The sequence below is a fragment of the Coffea eugenioides genome, chromosome 7, assembly GCF_003713205.1.
Source record: "Coffea eugenioides isolate CCC68of chromosome 7, Ceug_1.0, whole genome shotgun sequence".
NCBI classification, from domain to species: Eukaryota; Viridiplantae; Streptophyta; class Magnoliopsida; order Gentianales; family Rubiaceae; genus Coffea; species Coffea eugenioides.
This window is the reverse complement of record NC_040041.1, coordinates 8692953-8715444: the sequence shown is the minus strand read 5'-3', so window position 1 is coordinate 8715444 and position 22492 is coordinate 8692953. Positions and strand designations below refer to the sequence as shown.

General features: G+C 35.5%; 2 protein-coding genes across 4 annotated transcripts; one reads left to right on the top strand and one right to left on the bottom strand.

The window, feature by feature from the left end:
* Positions 1–551: 551 nt before the first annotated feature.
* Positions 552–4959, top strand: LOC113777591 (probable glycosyltransferase At5g03795). Its single transcript, XM_027322737.1, has 6 exons — positions 552–968; positions 1064–1378; positions 2315–2601; positions 3150–3382; positions 4161–4318; positions 4561–4959. Exons 1-6 carry the CDS (start codon positions 789–791, stop codon positions 4660–4662), a joined length of 1275 nt encoding a protein of 424 aa, XP_027178538.1. The 5' UTR covers positions 552–788; the 3' UTR covers positions 4663–4959.
* Positions 4958–9226, bottom strand: LOC113777590 (metal transporter Nramp5-like). 3 transcript variants are annotated; one of them, XM_027322734.1, is made up of 12 exons: positions 9095–9226; positions 8940–8980; positions 8754–8832; positions 7191–7295; positions 6963–7072; positions 6669–6850; positions 6517–6586; positions 6210–6383; positions 5993–6097; positions 5783–5914; positions 5596–5691; positions 4958–5488 (listed from the first exon to the last, which is right to left on the bottom strand). In XM_027322734.1, exons 1-12 carry the CDS (start codon positions 9201–9203, stop codon positions 5162–5164), a joined length of 1530 nt encoding a protein of 509 aa, XP_027178535.1. In that variant the 5' UTR covers positions 9204–9226; the 3' UTR covers positions 4958–5161. The 3 variants fall into 3 exon arrangements, with proteins under 3 accessions (XP_027178535.1, XP_027178536.1, XP_027178537.1); XM_027322735.1 differs by lacking the exon at positions 8754–8832 and having other exon boundaries at positions 9095–9139; XM_027322736.1 differs by lacking the exons at positions 6963–7072; positions 7191–7295; positions 8754–8832.
* Positions 9227–22492: the final 13266 nt, after the last annotated feature.

Sequence of the window (22492 nt, the reverse complement as noted above, 5' to 3'; positions counted from 1 at the left end):
TTTTTTGGCATTTAATGGACAAATAAATTGTACAATAATGGTAGAGAAGTTTAGATTAAAATGAAAAAAAAAATTAGAGAAGTTTGAGTGATAATTGAGCTGAATCAATTCAAACTTTATTTATACCCAACGAAAAAGTTTGGATAAATTTATGGCAGTGGGATTAGTGTATTCAAATATCAAACTTAGCATGAGATTTTTTTTTTCAACAAATTGGAACCACTTTACTTTTCCAATTACAGGTACAATTGAAAATTTAAAAAATGATTATTATGGTGCTTTCCCTTTATATGTATATTGTATGGATATATTTGGAGTCAAATTCGAGTTATTTGATGTAGATAATCAAATTCAAGCACGAGTAAGTTGTATGCATTTTAGTTTTGTACAAAGAAAAAAACCATCTATCTATATTCAAGCCAAGGAAATTTTTTTTAAAAAAAAGAAAAGAAAAAAATCCTCAAAGACCAGCATTTTGGGGTGTAAATTGAAATTGATGAAAGCTTTTAAAATAGTCATAAAAAGTAAAATACATTACTAGCTGTCTTTGGCCCTATTTATACGTCTGCCCAAATCCACCAGCCACGGCAACCATCCCGCCACCACCTTTACCACCGCAAACACCACCGCCACCGCCGTAAAAGCTCAAGGCTTCATAGAACATACACATTCACACACTTCACACGCATATACACATTCTTCCAATTTCCTGCGAAAGCAGTGCTTTAGTAATAAAATATCACCACCCCAGGGAAAAAAACCACCGACAAACACCTCCAGCTCCGCCGATGTCGGCGGCAAAACCCACACAAACCCCGCCGACAGCTGCCATCTGCACTCTTCAGGGGTCCCTCCTAACTCTAGCCATTGTCACTCTTCTCTCATTCACTTGTCTCTCTATCAAATCCCTCAATTCCCCTTCTATCTCATCATCTACACCACCTTCCACCACTCTTTTCGCCCCTCAGGTACATATTTCTACTCACTCTTCCCATCCCGTTGACAAAAATCCTCTGAATCGAATACCCTTTTCACAAATTCTAATCTTTTGATGATTCCGCAGGTGCGTGTTGTAGATAAAGATGGAATCAATCAAGCAGAGAGGGTAGAGGGGGAAGATGAAGTGTCGTCCGATGTATTTCATTCGCCAGAGGTATTTCGGTTGAATTATGCGGAAATGGAAAGGAAGTTTAAGGTGTACATTTACCTGGATGGTGATCCCAAAACTTATTATCAGACGCCGAGGAAGCTGACCGGGAAGTATGCAAGTGAGGGCTACTTTTTTCAGAATATTAGGGAGAGTAGATTCATTACCGATGATCCGGATAAGGCTGACTTGTTTTTCATCCCAATCTCTTGTCATAAGATGAGAGGACTGGTATAGTGTGCTTAAGTTTGATTAGTTGAAGTGCATTGATATGGATGCTGATGTTTTTTGCTTTCTTGGTTCAGTTGATTTTAACTTTTTCGGTGAATGAAGAGAAGATGATGTAGTTGAGTGATAATATCCAAGGACTGGTTTTGATTTGCAATAGTGTGTTGCCATGTAAGGTTTTCTACTGACAGGGGGCACTTGGCAGGAAAATGGCCCTGGAAAGAATGAAATATAAATGACTTATTTGATAGTATTATTTTGGGTACATTTACTTGATTTCTAAAGGTGAAAGGGTCTTTGCATACACAGACACCCTGAGTTGGAATTGAAAAAGTCTTGTTGATATAGACTATTTAGCAGTTGGATTTAGTAGTAGCATTTGTTTGTACCTGAACTAGTCTTCAAGTTCATGATCTTACATGATACTCTATCTTGCCCCGTAGTGCGTAACGTATTGGGGACATTTAAGCTTGCATAATCTGAATCTTAAAAGGTGTACCCGTTTACAATACAAAGCAATTACTTTGACATTCAGCTATCTGTCTGGTCCTTCTGTATATCTTAAACCTAAAGTAAGGAGATTAAAAGTTGGATTGCATAAGCAAGTCCATGTAGCTTGTGGCTTCCTTTGCCTACTGGTTCATATTAAACTCAACCGGAAGTTTCTTTTTTGTTTTTTATTGGACAGTATTGTATTAATGCTGCAATTTTGTTGCCAGCCACTTCTAAGGTGATTAGAATTATCATGTAAGCCTTGATATATGAGATGCTTGTACATAATATATCTACTTTCTGCAAATGCTGTTATGCTTTCCAACTCCTTCCAGTATGATAGGGTAGATGTCTAAACGATTGTTCCAGTAAATCAAATCAATATTCTTTCCCAAGATGTCCTTGGATTTTGTGACATAGCTTGATGATTTCATGATGACATTTCAGGCTACGTCATATGAAAACATGACCGTGATTGTGAAGGAGTATGTTGAGAGTTTAATAGCCAAGTACCCTTATTGGAATAGGACCCTGGGTGCAGATCACTTCTTTGTAGTTTGTCAAGATGTTGGAGTCAGGGCAACAGAAGGACTTCCTTTTCTTGTGAAGAACTCAATACGGGTTGCATGCTCCCCAAGCTATGATGTTGGGTTTATTCCACACAAAGATGTTGCTCTTCCCCAAGTGCTGCAGCCTTTTGCCCTTCCACGGGGAGGAAATGATGTTGAAAACAGGTAGCAGTGTCTTGGTTTCAACTTGGTTGTGTAATTTATGTATTGATTTTATGCTTCCTGGTTAGATGAGATTTATTGTTTGAAAGTATACTGGGTTTTTCGTATACCTCACTGATTATTATTATTATTATTATTATTATTATTATTATTATTTCGGGTAAAAGCTTCTGCTTTCGTCTCAGAAGCGCAAATTTTAGTGGTCAGGCATATTTTCTTGTTTGTCATTTACCTGGACTTGACTGGGTTGCTTGCTTATTTATTTTTTTGGGTTATACTCACACTGCGATCCCACAGTAAGTACATTAACTCAGAATGCAACTTGAAAAGTACCTTGGGCTAGTTTTAATCTAATACAGGAAAGCTACCCTTATTCTGCTATTAGATTTTATGTATGCTTACTTGGTTTATCACATCATTGGCTGATCAAGTTCAACAACAGTACAGCTTCTGTATGGTTCAGGGAACTATATGAAGTAGACACCTTTTAAAGGTATTACCTTATAATTAAATGATTAATTATGTGTAGCTAACAATATAGGTGTTTGCAGGACCATACTTGGTTACTGGGCTGGTAGTAGGAACTCTAAAATCAGGGTTATTTTGGCACGTGAATGGATGAATGACACAGAACTTTATGTCAAAGACAGCAGAATAAGCAGGGCTACTGGAGAACTGGTGTATCAAAAGAAATTTTACAGGTCTAAATTCTGCATCTGCCCTGGTGGCTCCCAGGTCAATAGTGCTCGCATAGCAGATTCCATACATTATGGGTGTATTCCTGGTAACAACATAATTCTTTAATATGTAGTATCCTTTAACAACTTTCTCTAATTGCTTGTGATGCATGATAAATTTGGAAATACGTTATGGAATAATATGCATGGCTAGCTTTGACTTTAGAGCTAAAAGCAGGCAGCAACCTGGCATTTCAGTATTCTTGTGACAGTAGAGTAACACTTTTTGAAAGCAATGGGGGTTGCACCTTGTCTTTTACCTACTCCTAGTAGGAGCATTGGTGGGTTCTTAACTTTATCTACTTTAGCAATTAAGCAATCAGAAAAATTGCACGGGTCTCTTGTTTCTTTGATACAGAATCTTTCCTAATCCAATTCCATGCTAGATTGAAGAACAGAGAGAACAACCTTAGCACAAGATGGGTTCCAGAGTTACTGAGTAATCAAGTGAAAATACAGTCTGCAGTTTTATTCTGTTGGCTGGTCACCTGATTTGGGGAGTCAAGGGTTAAATTTGTCTTCAGTTGGAGTCTGTGTTACTGACTGGTGCTCCACCTTGAACATGATACCCCAGATGGAGCTTCGTAGTTATGGCGACATGTGGCCTGTGTTCTTACACGTTACCCAGCTACGGGAGAAGTGATATCCGAAAATTGATTATTTTCCTGTTTACTATCATATTGTGGGACATTAGGACTTTGTTTACTATTGTATGTCCTATTTGTGAATTATGTGCCTTTTTTGTATGACTTGGCTCATTTGTTTCTGGATTCTTTGTTGAAGTATCTGATTATTTCTCTAATTGGATGGGCGTATTTTGTGCAGTGATACTTTCTGACTATTATGACTTGCCATTCAATGACATCCTTGACTGGAAGAAATTTTCAGTCATTCTCAAGCAGAAAGATGTTTATCAGCTGAAGCAAATCCTCAAAAGCATAACTCAAACAGAATTTGTTTCTTTGCACAATAATCTAGTCAAGGTAAGGCTGGCCACTCTCTGCTGGAATGGGATTTCTTTGGGGTGGAAAGGGGGAGGGGAATTTTCAGGTGTTTCTGTTCTACTGAAGTCTTTTTGGCTACAGCAACTTCCTTTATAGATATTCTAAACTAAGGGGTTAGATGCATTGTACATACAAAGAGGCTGGTTTATACATATTAAACAAAAGAATGTTTTCTTGGTTAATTGCATGGTGGCACTGATGATCGCTTTGTTTTCATGCAGATTCAGAAGCATTTTCAGTGGAATACACCTCCTGTCAAATACGATGCTTTTCATATGGTCATGTATGAACTCTGGTTGCGGCACTATTTGATCAAGTACTAAATTTACAAGTTCGTCGCCATATGTTGCCTCTGAACCTGTTTGGAGATGGCTACGGAGCAACTCTTGTATTGTAAATTGCTTGTCAACAGTTTGTTGTGCTTTATCCTAGTTATCAACAAAAACATTGACAAAGAAGAGGAAAGGAAGTTGTATTCTAGTTTTTAACTCGTAGACGGTACAGATTATGGAGGCATGACTGGGCGTTTATTACTGTTTTTTGCTTCTTTTATTCAGTTAAGGATCTTAATCAGTTCTTTTTTGTATATATCAATGAACTCTGATAACCTCATTGAAATAGGACAAAGTTTACAACTTTTGATTGCTTTATTTAGATATTTCATCTGTAGGGTCAATCCCAAAGAAATGCAGTTTGATGATGTTTCTTTACGTGAATCAAAGAGTAATGTATTCTGATGCCGACACATTTCAACACTGAAGGACCGAACAGTGATTCTTCAATATTCTCCACCACACAATCGAGCTAAAGATGCAACTGCTTCTAACTGCAAGTAATGCTATCGATTTCAATCTCGCCAGTTCTCTGGGTATGGTTGAATTCTGCTCTTGGCTCGACTTCTGCTTCATCGTGGTGGTTTGAATCTGTATCAAAATCCGTGGAACCTTGGGAAGCGGTTTCTGGCTTCAATATCAAGTATGCCAACAGTGCAATGTATAGTGTAATTAGCGGAAAGATTAGAAGTCCTGAAAGAATGCTTGCAGCCTTGGGCATCTTCTTGTTTGTAATCCATCCCAGCAGACTTGTACTCAAGAAATATATGTTGATCGCAATTGAGCAAAGTCCCAAGAGCCAAGTGCACAGAGATACCTGTAGAAATTAACTAGCTGCTTGATTTGCAGGAGAGTGACCAAAGTATCCTCCCCACCACCCATAATTCAGCCTTGCAGGTATGGAACACAAGGTTATAACTTTACCACAATAGAATTCTTATGGAGCCCCATTTTTGCCGCACTGCCTGTGAACTTGAGCAGGGGAATTAGTGCAAATGGGAGCTCAAAGGACAAGATCATCTGTGCTCCTCCCAAGCATAGATCCTTTGTTAGACATTGTTTCGCTCACATGGTTAATTACCAATATTAAGTTAAAAAGTTTTGACGTTACAGAAGCAATGATGATTAGCCTGCCAGCTCCTGCAGATCCGCCTACACTGCAGACCACCAAGCTTGGAGCTATGGCAATGCATCTTGTTAGCAAATTTCGCAGCCACAGCTTCATTCTCAAATCTAAAAAACCCTGCAAAATAACGTTTCACTAGTTTTATGGTTAGTGTCGTTCTCTGCCCTGATATATGTTTCTTTCTGCAAATTTTACCTGCATGATATACTGGCCTGCATAGGTTCCTGTAACAGTTGAACTCTGACCCGAAGCAAGCAAAGAGATAGCATAGAGCTTTGAGCTCCACTTGCCTAAAGCGTCCTGTTTCGACATCATAGGTTAAGAATGAACAAACATTCTTCGATGATTCCATTGATCAATACTGTTGTCAAGAATGAATTCAATGTAGGATTAGTCTAGCTAGCAGGTAGACCTTAAGCAGAAAAGCAGCGGAGTCAAGAGTGATGTTTTTGCATTGTTTCTTGCTCTCTGAGGAGATATTTGGATATGAGCAAACGCTACCACTAACAGCTATAACTGCAACATTTATCAGGAATGCAAATAAGAGAGCTAAACTGCTTTCGAGCAAGAAGCATCTGCTTGCGCTCTGTCAAAGACTCACAATAGAGGAAATGCAAGTCAGAAATAGCCTTAAAATCTGTTTATGATAGATATAGGCAGCATTGAAATATTCCTTTAAAGAATTGAGTAATTGATGGATGGCTGGTAACTTCACTCACCCTGATACCATCTGGGGAACGGGTTATCTTTCTGGAGATGACTAAAGCCGAATGAAGAAAAAGATTGTGCCTGCATCAGAAGTGGTGATTCACCAATAAGTCTAAATCTACAATTCAACTTAAATCAAGGCTGGAGAATCTTGCGAAATTACGGCATGATCAAGGCTCCTAAAAGAGCAACAGCATCTCTTGTGGCACTTCCACCGCTCAATCTGGGAACAACCAACCCCATAGCAATCTCCTTAACACTAGGCCTAGCATGCACCATCACAGAGAAGAAGCAACCACCCAAGACCAACAATAGTATGCTGATTACGCCTTCAAGCAACCTTATCTGCAAGAGCAATGGAAAATTATTGGAAAAGAAGCCTAAACGTTATCTCTAAAATGGACCTAGTGCATAAATGAAAGTTCAAAAACTGATTTCTTGCTCTATAATTACTCACGCCATAGCGCTGCAAACCAAGCAAAACAAGAGTGTTTAGACCTGCTAGCAACACCCCTGACCATATTGGTATCCGGAAGAGAATGTTGAGTGCAAAAGCTGTGCCAATTACTGCAAGAAAGACCATAAAAATTTATGATGCAAATTTTCTCAATCTATACAAGCCCTGAGAATATCTGTTCTGATAATTTTCCACGTTCTTACTGAGTAGAGAATATAGTATCCGAACCTTCTGGGATATCAGCAGCTATCACAGCAATCTCAGCAAGCATCCAGAGACAAATGTTCACTGATTTTGGATATTCTTTCTTGCAGTGTTCAGATAAATGTTTTCCTGTTTATTATTCCATATTATAAGTACCAGTAATTCAATAAAACGCTTCCACCAACTTGAACAACTCATATTTTGCAGGTTTTCTTATCGTGCTTTATGGCCAAAAAAAAAAAATCCACATCAAAAAAAATTTCAAAAAAAAAAATTTTAACTTTAACTTCAACATTAAATTCCGGATTGAAACTGGGCCTAGCTCTTAAAAGAACACTCCAATCAAAACTGGGCCCAGCTGTTGAGAGAAGACATCTGATTGACATTTAGTTGCTAGGTCCATACCTCACTAAATGAAACTAGCCCGACAGTCCGGCGCTTAAATAAAACGACCAAGATGGCCTTTATTTCAGCAGGACCCAGATGAGCTGGCTAACGGTGTCGGTTGATTAGTAACAAAGCAATTTAACTAGTTAGGACAATAGTGTAGTAAACTTGTAAGGAAATCTGTTTGGTTAATGAGTGGATATTAGATTCCCCTCATCAATGTCATAGTTGCTTAATCCTAAATTAAATATATAGACATGGCAAAACTTCCACTGATTCAATATGTTTCAGTCAGTCATGGCAAAACTTCACCTAAGCTCTTGGAAACTAAAGTGTACCATAGACATGAAGATTTCATCTTGAATTCTTCTTGAAGTCTAAGACATCCATTTGATACCTATTGGTCATGCAAGTCTGAGCAAATGCAGCTTTGGACTGTGGAATACATACATATATATATATATATATGTGTGTGTGTGTGTGACTGAGTGTGTAGAGGGTGGAGATTATGCCACAGCCCTACCTTTTGAATTCAATAGTGAGATTAGTTCTACTGAGAATTTAAAAAAAAACTCTAATGAGTATCGTTAATATACTTAAATTATATCTAACTTATTCAATATGGGTGCCCCTTGGAAACAATACAATTATATAATCACTAAAAGGAATTTTTTTAAAGGGTATCCATTAGGAGTTGCTGGTATACTTGAGTTATAGCTTATTTATCATGTGATTACACAAATTATATTTATGATCTTCCTCAAGTTTAGACGCAATTTCAAATTAGTTTGCTTTTATGAAAAATTAACTTTATATTAATGAGTGCCCACTAACTAAGATAAATATAACTTTTTTTAAAAACATTTCTTTTAGGCCAACAAAAAAAAAGGGTTTAAGGAACGGAGAGAAAGATGGGATCGAAACTTAGAACTGTATTAAGTCTCAACTTTAATCACTTCACTAAACTAAGGCCATCGGTGGTACTAGATCAAGAACAGTTGCGTTGAATCCTTGAGGCCCCTCTTTCCTTCATATTGGACGTGGGGAGGTGTAGCTCCTTTCATAATGCGCTTAGCATGCATGTTATGCACATAAATAAAAGTAGCACAAACATTACTACATGTATTACTATTTGTGACCAATATGCCTCATGCATTATTGAGAGAAATTCATGGCCAAATAGATTGTAGAAAAATTGACCTGTGGCCACCCCTAGATTTGCTGATCGAGATTGAATCAAAAGCGCGAATAAAAGCCCAGCAAAGACAATCCATAGCAACTGTACAGATTTTCAAATTAAGTATGCTCGAGATCTTGAAGGCATGGAGACACTAGTGAAGGGGGGGAAAAAAGTTAGATATGAGCTAGAAAGCAGCATAGAATTACCTCGTATTTGTGGTCAGCACCAGCTTGCAAATCTGTCTCCACTGCATATACATGCAACTCATCATTTAGCCAAGTTTTTTTTATTAAAAAAAAAAAAAAAAAAAAAGACTAGAAAAAGAGTGTCACACAATAAGATTAGTTAGCGGGTTACTCACAATTCCCAGGATCAAGGTATGCCACAGAAACTAAAATCCCAGGACCTATATAGCCTAGGAGCTTCTTCCATGGAGATGATGTCTCCTTGATTTGAACTAATGCTGCCATTTTGGTCTATGGCTGAATGTAAAGCACAGTGGTAGAGCTCTTGAGTGTGTCTGCCTACTATCAATTTATAGACCTGAACAAGGTACAAGTTCTAAGAAATTTAGGCCACTTGACCAATCAGAAGCTCAACCATTGGGGCCAGAGTGTTGTTGCATCAAAATCATGGGATAATTTCAGAAATCTCAGAAACCTTCCCCAAGGTTTCTGATAATTTTACCTAGCTCCCATTAATTTCGAAAATTAGGTATACACCCCTCATTTTCATGTACTTGGAACCCAATGTGCTTATGTTAGCAAAAGATATCAAGTGGATATATCCCAGTATACCCTTATGAAGCATTTCGTTAACAAGGGAAAAAAAAAAAAGAAAATTGGGGATTAACAGCAGGTAAATTTTTCACTTACTTTACAATTAAAGCGTCCAAAATAAAAGATTTGAATGCAAATTGGGGATTAACAGCAAGCTTAAAAAATGCGAAGTGAAATTTGTCCAAAGTGAGAACTTTCCCTCCAAGTTTAAGCTAGTTCATTTTCTTATTTCGTATAGCATCAAAATAGTCAATTTTTATTTGTTTTTTAAGGTATTGTATGTAATTGATATCACATGTTTTACTTGCATAGTTGAATTGGCTAGTTTATATTCATAACCATAAAAAGTACCTAGCTTATCTTTTCAATATGTTAATTGAATGGATTCAATTTGAAGAAGTTTCAAAGGAATGTCCTTCGATACCCAACATAACAAAAGAGACTGAAGGATTCTCCCATGCCCAAATTTCTACTCAATCCTGCAATTTCTATTTTGGACTAGAGAACCATCTTCATATTCTTTGTTGCGTCTTCGACACTACATTCTTTCGCCGCCCTTCCCTCTAGCTAAAATCCTTCCATTATTTCTGGCAGATGATTAAAAGTTAATCTTGAACGGACAAGGGGCAGGAACGGTTACAGGCGGCGATTTTGTGCATTTTGCACACCGCATGACTTTGTTTGCACATTTTATGGATTCCACACATGTTGTGAAAATCGAGATACAAGAAGTGATTTGGACAGTACATTTTTTTTGGCCAAAATCTGACCGTGAACAGCTCAGGAGCGGTCCTTCTGATGACCCTTCCTGCCCCTCATCCATCTTGAACTATACAAGAAAATGGTACAAGAAAATCTTAATAATTTTGTACATCATAATACAGTAGAGTTTTCATCATAATACAGTGGTGTTCAACTACCGTATTCACTTTGACGTCGATGTTGAGAAGACATAACATGACTTTTGCACATGGATGAATGCTAACTTGACAAGTATACAGGACCACAGCCGCCATGTCTATCTGAAGTATCAAGTATCAGAAACAGTAAAACAAAGAGAAATAATTTTTCCAACGAATTGGTCACCACTGAAATTTATTTTCTCTGGTCCTCCCCCAGCAAAATGATAACAACAACAACAGTAACAGTAACAAAAACAATAATGATGACAGTAATGATAATAGAAAAAAAAATTTGCTCGGTTCTTTAGGCTTAGAAGGAAATCCATCTATGTTTGAATAGCAAATTTTTTTTAAAAAAAAAAATTTCATTTGCATCATAAATATATTTTTTAATTCATTTTTTTGTATTTTCAATCACATTTTTATCTCACATATATCACATAACAAAAAATGTTACAATAATTATTCTAAATAATTATATGGAATAATACTCTATTCAAACAAATTTATGTATCTTTCTTTTTTTGAGAGAACAGGAATCTGTCTTTCTCAAGAAAGCTCATTTATGTCCGTTTCCATCGATTTCAATCCAAATCTATTACAGCTTCTCATAGGTCTTAGCTAATGCCATTACTCTCCAAAATTTGATAGTTCGCGTTTATGAATTTATTTGTCTGGCTTACAACTACTGTACCTTTTGGAAAAGTTCGAAGAAACTAGATCCTGTACAATTTGGTGATTGACATTAATATGTTTTTTCAATAGGAAAAATCGTTTAAAACGTCTTTCATATTTCATCAAATGAATTTTCTGATTCTGTACTTTTAAAATAGTAATTTTACATTCCTTACAAAATCAAGTTAATAAAATTTAGTCCATCCTAGGTTTTCGATAATTTTTACCCTAAATCCATCACGTAACTCAGACATGATCAATTTTTTATAGACAAAATAGTTAGATCCTATTTATAATTAAACAAATGACTCGATCTATAGTCATTTTTTACACTAAAAGTAAGATTTGACCTAAACTATATTCATCTTTTTCGCTAAAAAATTGAGATCTAACCTTATTTATATTCATTTTTGCCACTAAAAAAGTGGAACCTGACCTTTTTGTATATATAAAAACAATGATTTCATGTAAGTCACATAGTAATTCAGGCTAAAAGTAATCGAAATCTTAGGTTGGGACCAAATTTTACTAACTTGAATTTGTAAGGGACGTAAAATTAATACTTTAAAAATGAATGACAAAAAATTCATTAATTAAAATGTAAGTAACGTTTTAAACGAATTTTCCTTCTCAATATTTAAGGAACATGCTACTTGTTACTGTGTATATAGCCTTGCTTGTCTTTCTTATGTTTATCTCCTTTTGCATTGCCTAGAATTCCTCATTCAAATTTTGCACATGCAAAGAAAATGTTACTGAATTGCTTGCAGTATTTTATTTATTTAATATCTGAATCTAAGGTGCACTGCAAAGGCAACAATACTTATCATATAAACATTAAAAATGATAAATAATTATTAAGAAAAAAATAGGGAACAACTACTACGAGGATCATATCAAAAAGCAATAGGGAAATGCCGACATTTTTTAAAAATCAGCTTGTTGTTTCTTTTAATTCATTTAAACGCGAAAAAAAAATCTAAGTTCGATTATATTTTTCCGGGTATCCAAGTACCCAAGTTCAAGAGCAGTCAATATCAAACCTTGCTTGTCCTATAATTCATTAAACCCCCCACCCACCCCGCAACACCCCACACAAAAAATACAAAACCCACAAAACCAACAACAAAAAAAAATCTAAATGAATCTATAACATTCAAAAACCACATTAAACTATTAAAGTCCTCTTGCAAACTGGAAACACGAAACCACATTAAAGTTCTCTATCACTACTGTGACAACCAAATATGGGACATCCTGTTCCTTTTGGGATTCTTTTTTTTTTTTTTTGTTGCAACGGTAGAATTGGAAGATGATCAATTAAGGCCGTCACATATTATAGTAATTTTTTGGTGGGAGGCAAAAGTCGAACCCTTGACCTAAAAGTCTTGGTGGTGACCGCCGGACGGCCTTTGGGATTAATTTCTTGTCCCATTCTGAAGAAGGCTCTTAGTCCAAGGCTCCAAGCACTTGCCTTCGTGGCAATGCATAATCGTCTGTTGTTTGGATAAACAAGATGCAAAATAATTTACATGTTTGATCAACATTAGTAAGTTATCGTTAATTCCTCTTATGGATAGATTAGAGTATAGGACAGCCAGCATATCAAATAATTTCTCCACATCGCTGCAGTCACGGCTATTTTAAAACCCAAACGAACCCACTTTCGCATGGCACAATTTCTGATTTGTGTTTTAAACAAGATTTTTCCAATTTCCAGTTCTATTTCCTTTTATGTATTACATGAACATTCTTTAGCTAGCATACTGTCAATGGATACAAAATGCTTAGCCCTAGTATTTGATAGCCCCCCGTCCAATATATTATCCATCAATCAATACTTTGAGAAATTTTTTATTTTTATGTAGGACACAGGATGTCACACTTTCTCTATAATTAATTTGGTTTGTTTAGTTTCTTGTTTATGAAAATGATTGTTAGTAGAATTAGATCCACAATTTCCATAATTAGACCTGACATCCCCCCTCCCTTCGCTATATGGAGTATTAGTCTTACATCAAAATTTATTACTTCGTCCTTCTCAATACTTTAATTTTGAGTTTTTTTAATCCCTTTTAATTTCTCTTTATAGAAGTGTCCTGTAATAATCCAACTCTATGTTTCTTTATATTAGTAGACGAAAGATCCCATTCTAAATGTCATGACTTATATGATATACATAAACTAAATGATGACACGCCATTTTGATTTTAGGAATTTGTCATATTTGTATTTATTGTTTAGACATATCGTAATTTTGAATAACTTTTTGTTAGTGTGCTTGTTATTATACTATTAGCAAATGTTAAATCTACCATTTAGTATGACTTTTTCCCTTTGATTTTTCTTTATAAAGTTGTCTTGTAGCAAATTCAATTCTTTTCTTGATGAAGTTGTCTTGTACGTGAAATTCAATTCTTAGTTTGCTTATATTAGTATTAGTATAAAATATAACTTTAAATCTTTAATCTACTATTTAGTATGACGTTTCCCCTTTGATTTTTCTTTATAAAGTTGTCTTGTAGCGTGAAATTATTCTTGATTTCCTTAATTAAGTATAGAGTAACATATAACTTTAAATGTTTAATCTACTATCTAGTATGACTTTTTCTCTTTGAATTTTCTTTATAAAGTTGTCTTGTAGTGATTCAATTCTTAGTTTGCTTATATTAGTATTAGTATAAAATATAACTTTCAAATAGTAACTACGAAAACACTAAAATTTCTTCTTTTTTTTTTTTCTGTCTATTGTCACCGTCTATATCTTCTCCTACTCCTACTTTAACGCTAGAATTTCTTTATTCAATATACTATCTATAGAGTCTTCCTGTTCACTGAGCCAATTCTAGTAGTTTATTGGATACAATTCCTGCAAATTACAAGTTCTAGAATTTTTTTTTCCTTTCTCGGGTTTTATAGATTACTGGGACATACACTTTGTTATTTGACGTGACGAATCATAGAGTTGAATCCCTTACGAATTAGATAACGTAAAATCAAGATATGGTAAGTTTGTGATCCTATCAGATACGGTGCAAAATAAATTATTAGGGTTCAGATAGCTATCATAAAATTGATGTTGCATAGTAAATTCCAACAGTATTTGTTGGAATCCCAAAAGCCATATCTCATGCCACATTTTTTACCAATTGTTTGCTGACAATAAAAATTTGTTACCACAGGCGACCAAAGAAAAATATCAAGGAAAAGAGATAAAAGATTGAAAAAGTTTATGTTATCTGTCTTCATGGCAAAACATCCCTAAGATAAAATCAATTATCTTTAGATATTTTCACCTGTCAATTATGAATGCTATCTTGATCATCTTCAATAAATGCTGAATTCCTCAAAAAAAAAAAGGAAAAAGAAAAAAGAGAACCTTGTTCATTTTCAAGAAGAAGACAATTATTAACCCAGTTCCTGATCTGCCTATTCATTCTGAAAAAGGCCCAGTATAAATTGGCATATTCTCTCCGTAGTCCACCCTGTAGGCCTGTATCAGGAAATCACGCCATCGATGGTAATTGGGCTTGGACTAAAGAAGCGTCTCTTTTACTGAAATGTGTCCATCCACAAATCTATGGACTGTATATAAAGGTGGGAGTAAAGACTAAGATGTAATACCATTTTTTATTTCTTCCGAATTCATCTTGTCCAATATGTAGATACATGGAGGTTACACAACAAACTTTTATAATTGATTAACTACAATAAATTTGCTGGAAGATCTGAATTGTTATTATCTATACAATCTATACAATATATAAAAAGGAGGGAGCCAGTGTAAACTTTTTGTGTCATTTTTTATAATTTATATTTACTTTTTAAATAAGGATTAATCTTCTATATACTGACAGTGTATATATTTTTATCATTGGATGCATAACACATAATTTGAATTTAAATTTAAAACTCAAATATTACATATGTGTCACGTATCCAATCGTGATAGTGTATACACCGTCAGTGTACGCCTTCTCTTAAAAAGAAATACACACTATTGCATACACACACACGTTCTATTTTTTAAGTCTAATAAAACTTCCAATAAGATAATAATAATTGCCAACAATTTCTTATTTCAAAAATTAAACAAAAAAAAAACACACACACACACAATATTTCCATTTGTATGTCTATAAAAAAAACCCCCAACTTAATAACTTTTTCTTTAAAGATATTCTTATTTTAGATTTGCACACGACTCTTCCCACTAGTTATATATAAAAGAGCTATTAGATTTTTCTTGGTGTAAAACAAATGTGTCACTTGATATTTTACAATATGACACTAGAACATTGAAATTGAATACTAACAAACTTAAAGGGGCAGCTATGGAAAACCATCAGTTTTCCATGTTTAATCGGAATTCTAGCACTTAATCTACCACTATTCACAAACAATTGCTATGCACTCCACATTTAATGATAGTGAGTTTTGTTAGTTATTTTTTTTCTTGGGAATTCGTATCTTCATCTTTAGAAGTTGGCAAATCTCAAATCATTGGAAGGTAATAGGCTTATACTTTTTTATTAGTTTTTTTTTTAAATCCTTCCCCAGTTCCCCCCTCGCTAAACCCCTACCCCAAACCTGCCATACCAGAAGTTGAACTCCTAACCTGACAAAGGTGGAGCATAGCTCCCTCGCTAACAGCCCGACAGGCTACTGGTTAGGTAATGTGCTTATACAATCCCCACCTAAACTATTTCTTTATTAGTTGTCATTATTTTATAAAATCACTAGTTTTGTTAACTCCATTTTGCTTTTTACTTGTTTAATCTTCACTAATAATCTTCCATTATTGCACACGCATCGGATGCACTTTGAAAAGTCTTTATTACGTCCCGCTCCATTCGGATTAATTATTTTTTGGATTTTTCTTAAATATTTTACTGTAGCAGTGTATATTAAAAACTTTTATTATAAATATTTTTTGAAATATTTGATATATTGTATGAATGAGATTTTTTTGAATTATTTTTATTTATATATTACTGTAACATTGTATTTGAAAACTTGTTTGTGTATCACTTACCTTACTAGAGTACTCAGCTTGTCTTCTGAAAAAAAAAAAAAAGAGAGAGAGAGAGAGAAAAAAAATAAAAATAATTGAGAAAGGTCTCGTCACAGCGAAACGCAAATTGGAGGAGCAAGATCTAGCACCGGATTACATGTAGTGCTGACTGCCAACGAAATTTGGGCCATCTCTTGTCTCGTATTGCAAACCATCCTTTACATTTACGTAAAAACCATATTCCAGAGTCTATAGATCTGCCCTTTTTTTTTATCTTCTAATTGATGGTTTGAGGAACATCTTTTTGATGTTTGGAATCCTATGTACTTGTTTTGTCGTTCTCTTTCCCCCCCCCCCAACCACTAAGCCTATATTAAGACAGATATTCTGCTTCAAATTTGTCGAAGTTGAAATTTAGTTGTCTTCTATAGACTATAATTCTTTGAAGATACAGAAATGCAATGAACTCGAAACTACATTATGGTGTTCTTGTCCTTGATACAACCCATGTTGCGTGCGGGTTTTTCCCTGATGCCATCATAGACTTGACCACAAGCCTGTTGGAATTTAGAATTTGCAAAGGAAAGAGAGAATGAGGCACGAGCCAAAGAAGATGAAAAGAACCAAAAAAAAAAAAAAAGAAGATTGATTTGACTAGAATTTGTTGAAGCTGATGGAATTTGAGAAGGAGCAGTCAAGATTGATGACAGTACTATAGAAAAATCCTAATCATAGACGAAATTTAAAATCTTGTGATCGATCTAATATATGTTGGAAATTCAGACATGCCGGCCCAGTCAAAACAGAAGAAAGAAAGGTCTTCCATTTTCTGATTTAAATTTTCTAAAGTCAATAAGAAACAAATCAAGCCTTGAAATCGAATTCACGTCAAAAAAAAAAGGGTACCAGTAACGGGATCTAGCGGTAGCTCATCCTTTGAACTTCGGGGGCATTGATTGATTGCAGCTCAAAAACTACCAGTTGGTTCAAAGAACAATGCTAAAAATAGCTCACGGCAACCTAAAAGGGGCTTGATAAAACGGTCAAGCGCATTTGGTAAAGAAAATAAAATAGTCAGTTACTTGCATTGACCCAGGAATTGAAATAATGCATTTGGTATATTGACAAAATATGTCGCCGTGGTCTCAAATGAGATCTCAATTTCGACCACATTTTTCACGAGAAGAAAAGATATGCTCAAGCTTGGTACTGCGTGCCAACTTGGACGGACGGACGGACGATTTTTGTTTTGAATGTGCAAAGAATGCATGCATCTCTAATTGTTTTGGAATGTGGTACATATAATTTTTTCAAAACATTTGTGCGGCAAAAAGTGTTATCGGGTGTCATTTCTTCAAGGGAGAAAAGCATATCTATTCCTTTTTCTTTTTAAAAATAAAATAGAAACAAAATTATTTGCAAATCGCATCATAGATTAAAACATAAAATAGATGCACCCAAATCAACTAGTATAAAATTTTCGCACATTGATAATGTATACAATAACGGCACTGCAGATCCTGGGCCCCTTTAACAAGGACCCTACCCAGCAGCCTCGCCAATATTTCTGCCACGTTACCTTCTCATGTTCATTTATTTCACAACATTTTTTGGCTGCAGCTTCCGAAGACTCTGGAATTAGTCTCCAATTTCACAGCCATCCTGTGTCAACACAGTTTTTGGCTGTAGCTTCTGAAGACGGGGTAATTACTCTTCGATTTCACTGCTTTGAATTTTCTGTTTTCAAATTAGTCTTTTATCTCCTTTGTCCCTTCTTTGTATAGTTGTTATGTCACTTTTAATTTTTTAATAACTCAAACTCAAACAAATCGATAATAATCGATTGATAAATTTATTTAAAACCAATTCATCCAATAATTCAAAACTATTTTTTTTTTTTGGATAAATCAAGCGGTGGTTTCCTAATTGGAATTCCTTCAACTCTAATTTACATGAAGAAAGAAGACTGCAAGTCTGCAACATTATGTCAATCAATTGATTCTCGAACTACTTATTCTTTTAATTCAATTGCTCACCAAATCCCTATGATATCGTTGTCTTTAACTTTATCTATCATGTTGGATTATATCATTTACACCCACAATTGCTCACGAGAACCGTGAGGGCCCGTTATTTTTGTTACAAGATTAAGGATATAATAAGTGAATCAAAATCCTTGTTAGGGTTTAAGAAAAAGATGAATTAGGGTAAAAAATAACAAAGAGTTTTAGTTGATTTTTATGTTTACGACCAACAAATTTTTTTTGTTGTTAAAAAAAAAAGTTCAGAGTTATCTGTTTTAATTTGTTTTGAGTAAACTTGTCAATCGATTATTATCAATTTGTTTGAGTTTGGGATATCAAAAAATTAGAGGCAACGTGACAGCTATACAAATAGGGGACAAAGGAGACAGAAATTAACTTGGAGATAGAAAATTGGAAGCGCAATTTCACAGCCATCTGGTGGTAACACAATGAAAAGGGGCCGAAGATTTCCTCTCTATCCCCTCTAGGGATGGCAATGGGGCGGGTGGCCGCCCATGGGGGGCTAATGGGGTAGGGGATAGGGGGCGGGGCCCTCGCCCCAGCCCCGCCACCCGCTAAAAAAATAAATATATAAATATATATGTATGTATATAATTATATATATAATATTTAAGTTAATTAGTTACAAACTTATGATAATGATATTATTAGTTATATGTATTATATGATGTATATTAGTATATGTAATATAATTGATATTATCAATTATACTAATAATTATGTGTGTCTACTAATAGAAATTATTAATTAGTTATACTAAATTTCTAATTACACTTAATATAATAACACTTTTTTCTAAAAAAACAAAGTACAAGTACAATAATAAATTAGTGATTGTATTTATGTCAAAATTGAAAACTTGACTACTTTAGTTGTATTTATTTTATTATGTTGAATTGTATTTAAATAACTTTTGTTTGATTATTTTTATGAGTTTCAATTGTGAAATTACAATGATAACTTGGTAATGTATTGAAATTTTAGTATTTGATTATTTACTAAAATTTAACTATAATAAAATTTTGTTAACTTCACTAATGTCCCTACGAGGAGAAGGGCGTTGGGAGCGGGGCGGGGCACGAGTCGGGGACGGCGGCGGGTGGCGTTGCCATCCTCAGTCCCCGCTGTCCCCTTTATCAAAAATTGTCACCTGTCCATAATTAAAAGGAAAAATTGTACCAATCATCCCTCACATCACATGTCGTGTTTGTGAAACTTTAGTCTGTAACAGATAAAATGCGCTGGTTGTTTGTCCTCCGATCATCATTAATCATCTCATCCTCTGCAAGTGCAGGTATTGCTCCCTTTCCATGACACTGCACCTTTTGACTCCCTACATATTCTTCATCTCCAAAAGAAAGGACCATAAATTACTATCTTCTTGTACGGAAATTACTCCAGTACATGGAATTGGAGAAACGCATTCATTTGAGGTAAATGACAGAAGTGTTGAGAAAGTACAGTGATAGAAGCAATAAATTCAAATAGCCAAAATATGCAGGGCTTCTCAGAACTAATCCTACATTAATAACTAACATAAAAGTCTACCAGCCTTGTATGTACATGTCTTCAATTCAACATATATCCAAAATACTAGTAATTATTTGCGAAGTACGCATCCTTGCAGCAATAATACGAGAGATCCAAAACCCACAAAATAAAAATTGTGAAAACAAAATGTTTTAAATCTCCTCTACAAGATTGATAGAGAGAAACACCTCGAGAGAGGGTCTACCAAGAAACTAATATGTAAGTTAGGAACCCAATTCTGACTCAAACGCTTAAACTATTAGGTTTCGGATCCTTACTTACATATTAACCGCTCTTTCTCTATCTCTCAAACCAATATGGGATATAATTCTTTACTCATGAATCTAATAAATCTCTCCCTTTATGAGTAATCCCTCATATTAAACCCAAATTTACAAACCTTTTTTTCGAACACTTTTTTAATACTTAACGCAAATCCACCTTATCACGTAAGGTCACATTTTCTCCCAAACATAGACCCACTATTTTTTAACATCCAAACTGCATTCTGGATCCCAACCAACCTTTGACTCCTTGGTCCAACACCAACCGAACCCCCCTGCCAAACCCATGGCGCATCTGACCCAATACTAACCAAACTTCTTAGCATTTTGGCACTTCGGTCCATCATCAAGAAGAGAATTTTCACTGGTCCAACTCCTAAAAGAATTCACTTGCACATGAGTAGTTCAATTTCGCAACTTGAAACTTGATACCAATTTGATAGGGAGGAACATCTCAAGAGAAAGTCTACCAAAGAGACCAATTATATAAGTCAGGAACTCAACTGTGACCCAAAAGTTTAAACTATTAGATCTCGAGTCTTTACTTACATATTAACTACTCTTTCTCCATCTCTCAAATTAATGTGGGACATAATTCTTTACTCATGAATTTAACAAAGACATCTAAACAAAGCATCTACAAGTACAGTAAACCTTACTCTTACCCAGAGGATATAGTAGTAGATAACAAAATATTTGAAACTTGTGTGCTAAAGTCACAAAAAAAAAAAAAAAACCAAAGGCACTTAGATCATTGGTAGGGCTGTCAACGGTCCGGGTCTGGACCCGGACCCGGACCGGACCCGTCAACATTTTCCGGGTATGGATAAGTATATAGAACCGCGACCCGGACCCGGACCCGAACCTATTTTATCTAACAGAAAAGCGGGTCGAATACGGGATATATCATTCCGACCCGTATTAGACCCGACCCGTTTTAATTAATTAATAATTAGAAAAATATACCAATCTATCTATCAAAAATCACCAAAAGCCATACAAGTTCTTTCATTTCCCCAATTTTTCGAACCCTAATGCCCCAGCCGCACATCTCCCTCTCACTCTCTTTTCTCTTTTGCTGTGCCTCCGCCCTCCGCCAGTCCGCCGTGGAACAGGCGAAGCCAAATCCATTTCTGACGCCTACGCTGATGGTTGCAGCTCCAAAGAAGCCCAGCTCTTCTAGGCTTCTAGCAGTTTCTGTTTTGCTGCCGCCGCCAGTCCGCCGTGAAACCCGCGACGCTCTCTCCATCTCTGACGCCTGACGGTTGTAGCTCCAAAGAAGCCCAGCTCTTCCAGGCTTCAAGTAGCCCAGCTCTCTTTCTCACAGTCACATGTAAGCTCCGTAGATGCTCCTCGTCCAGTAAGCCTTACGGCTTATTGTTTAAGCTATAAAAGTTGAGCACGGAATTCTGGATTGTTTGGTCCTCGTGTCACTGATTCAATCAGAGGCACTTATAGCAATTCTAGACTGGTCATCTTGTTTGTCCGCAGTAATTAATTTACCCAAATGTGGCAGATTTCTATTTCGGCAATAAAAAAAAAGGATTTTTATTTGGAGTAAATTTTTGGATTAATTGCATTTTGCACTCCTCCACTATGCGTAGATTGCATTTTGCATCTTCAACTATGTGAACTCATTATTATTTTGCATTTTGCAGTGAGCTATGTGAAACTCGAAATTTTCATTTTTTTTAAATCTCTAAAAATTTTATTTCAATACGACAAGATTAGTGTAATTGGTCTAATTATGTGAGATCCTGTTGGGCCACGCTTTCTTTGTAGTTCACTTCTGAAACCTCTCAGAGTAAATTTACTTCCTTCACATAAATTGGCATTGGCCGTATGCCTCAGTTTGCAAACATTAAACGAACTTGTATCCTACTTTTGAATGCTTGAGGAAGCAAAATGCTGTTTCTTTCTCCCAAGCCTTAGCTAAGATTTAATGATGATTGAAGTTAAATAATCTGGCCAGCTGCCTAACATTTTTAGTGAAATATTCTGCTTGAATTGGAATCTTACCGGACCCGGACCCGGGACCCGCGGGTGCGGTTCCGGGAGACAGATTAAGAGACCCGTCGGGTATTTGGGTCGGGTCCGGAATTAATACAGTGTGACGGGTCCGGGTTCGGATTTATCAATTCCGGCCCGGACCCGGCCCGTTGACAGGCCTAATCATTGGTAGCACCATAGCACCAACTAGAATAACATCTTCATCATCTTTTTTTTTTCCAAAATCTTAATCCTATATAAAGGGAGTAGTAGTAATAATACTTACTGATAAGCATTGAGGAACCACAAAGATCACAAAAGCACATCCTAAAATAAAAAAATATAAAAATTATAAAAACCTACTTGATTTTCACCAACAAATGATAAAAATTTCAACAAAGATTTTCCAAAATATGTATAAAATAGACCGGGCAAAGTCGAAGCATAAATGTTTTTCACTTCTTTTGTGTTGCATTCACTGGATTACTAGGGTTTCATTTTGGACTTGGGAGGAGAATAATTTTTCATGTGCTTTGACTTA

What these genes read in the sequence shown, in the direction of transcription:
- LOC113777591 (XM_027322737.1), top strand. Translation starts at nt 789, where the DNA reads ATGTCGGCGGCAAAACCCACACAAACCCCGCCGACAGCTGCCATCTGC. An exon ending in GTCATAAGATGAGAGGACTG is followed by an intron (nt 1,379 to 2,314) that starts GTATAGTGTGCT and finishes ATGACATTTCAG; the next exon opens with GCTACGTCATATGAAAACAT. An exon ending in GGAAATGATGTTGAAAACAG is followed by an intron (nt 2,602 to 3,149) that starts GTAGCAGTGTCT and finishes AGGTGTTTGCAG; the next exon opens with GACCATACTTGGTTACTGGG.
- LOC113777590 (XM_027322734.1), bottom strand. Translation starts at nt 9,203, where the DNA reads ATGGCAGCATTAGTTCAAATCAAGGAGACATCATCTCCATGGAAGAAG. An exon ending in GGCTAATCATCATTGCTTCT is followed by an intron (nt 5,692 to 5,782) that starts GTAACGTCAAAA and finishes GGAGGAGCACAG; the next exon opens with ATGATCTTGTCCTTTGAGCT. An exon ending in TCCATAAGAATTCTATTGTG is followed by an intron (nt 5,489 to 5,595) that starts GTAAAGTTATAA and finishes TAATTTCTACAG; the next exon opens with GTATCTCTGTGCACTTGGCT.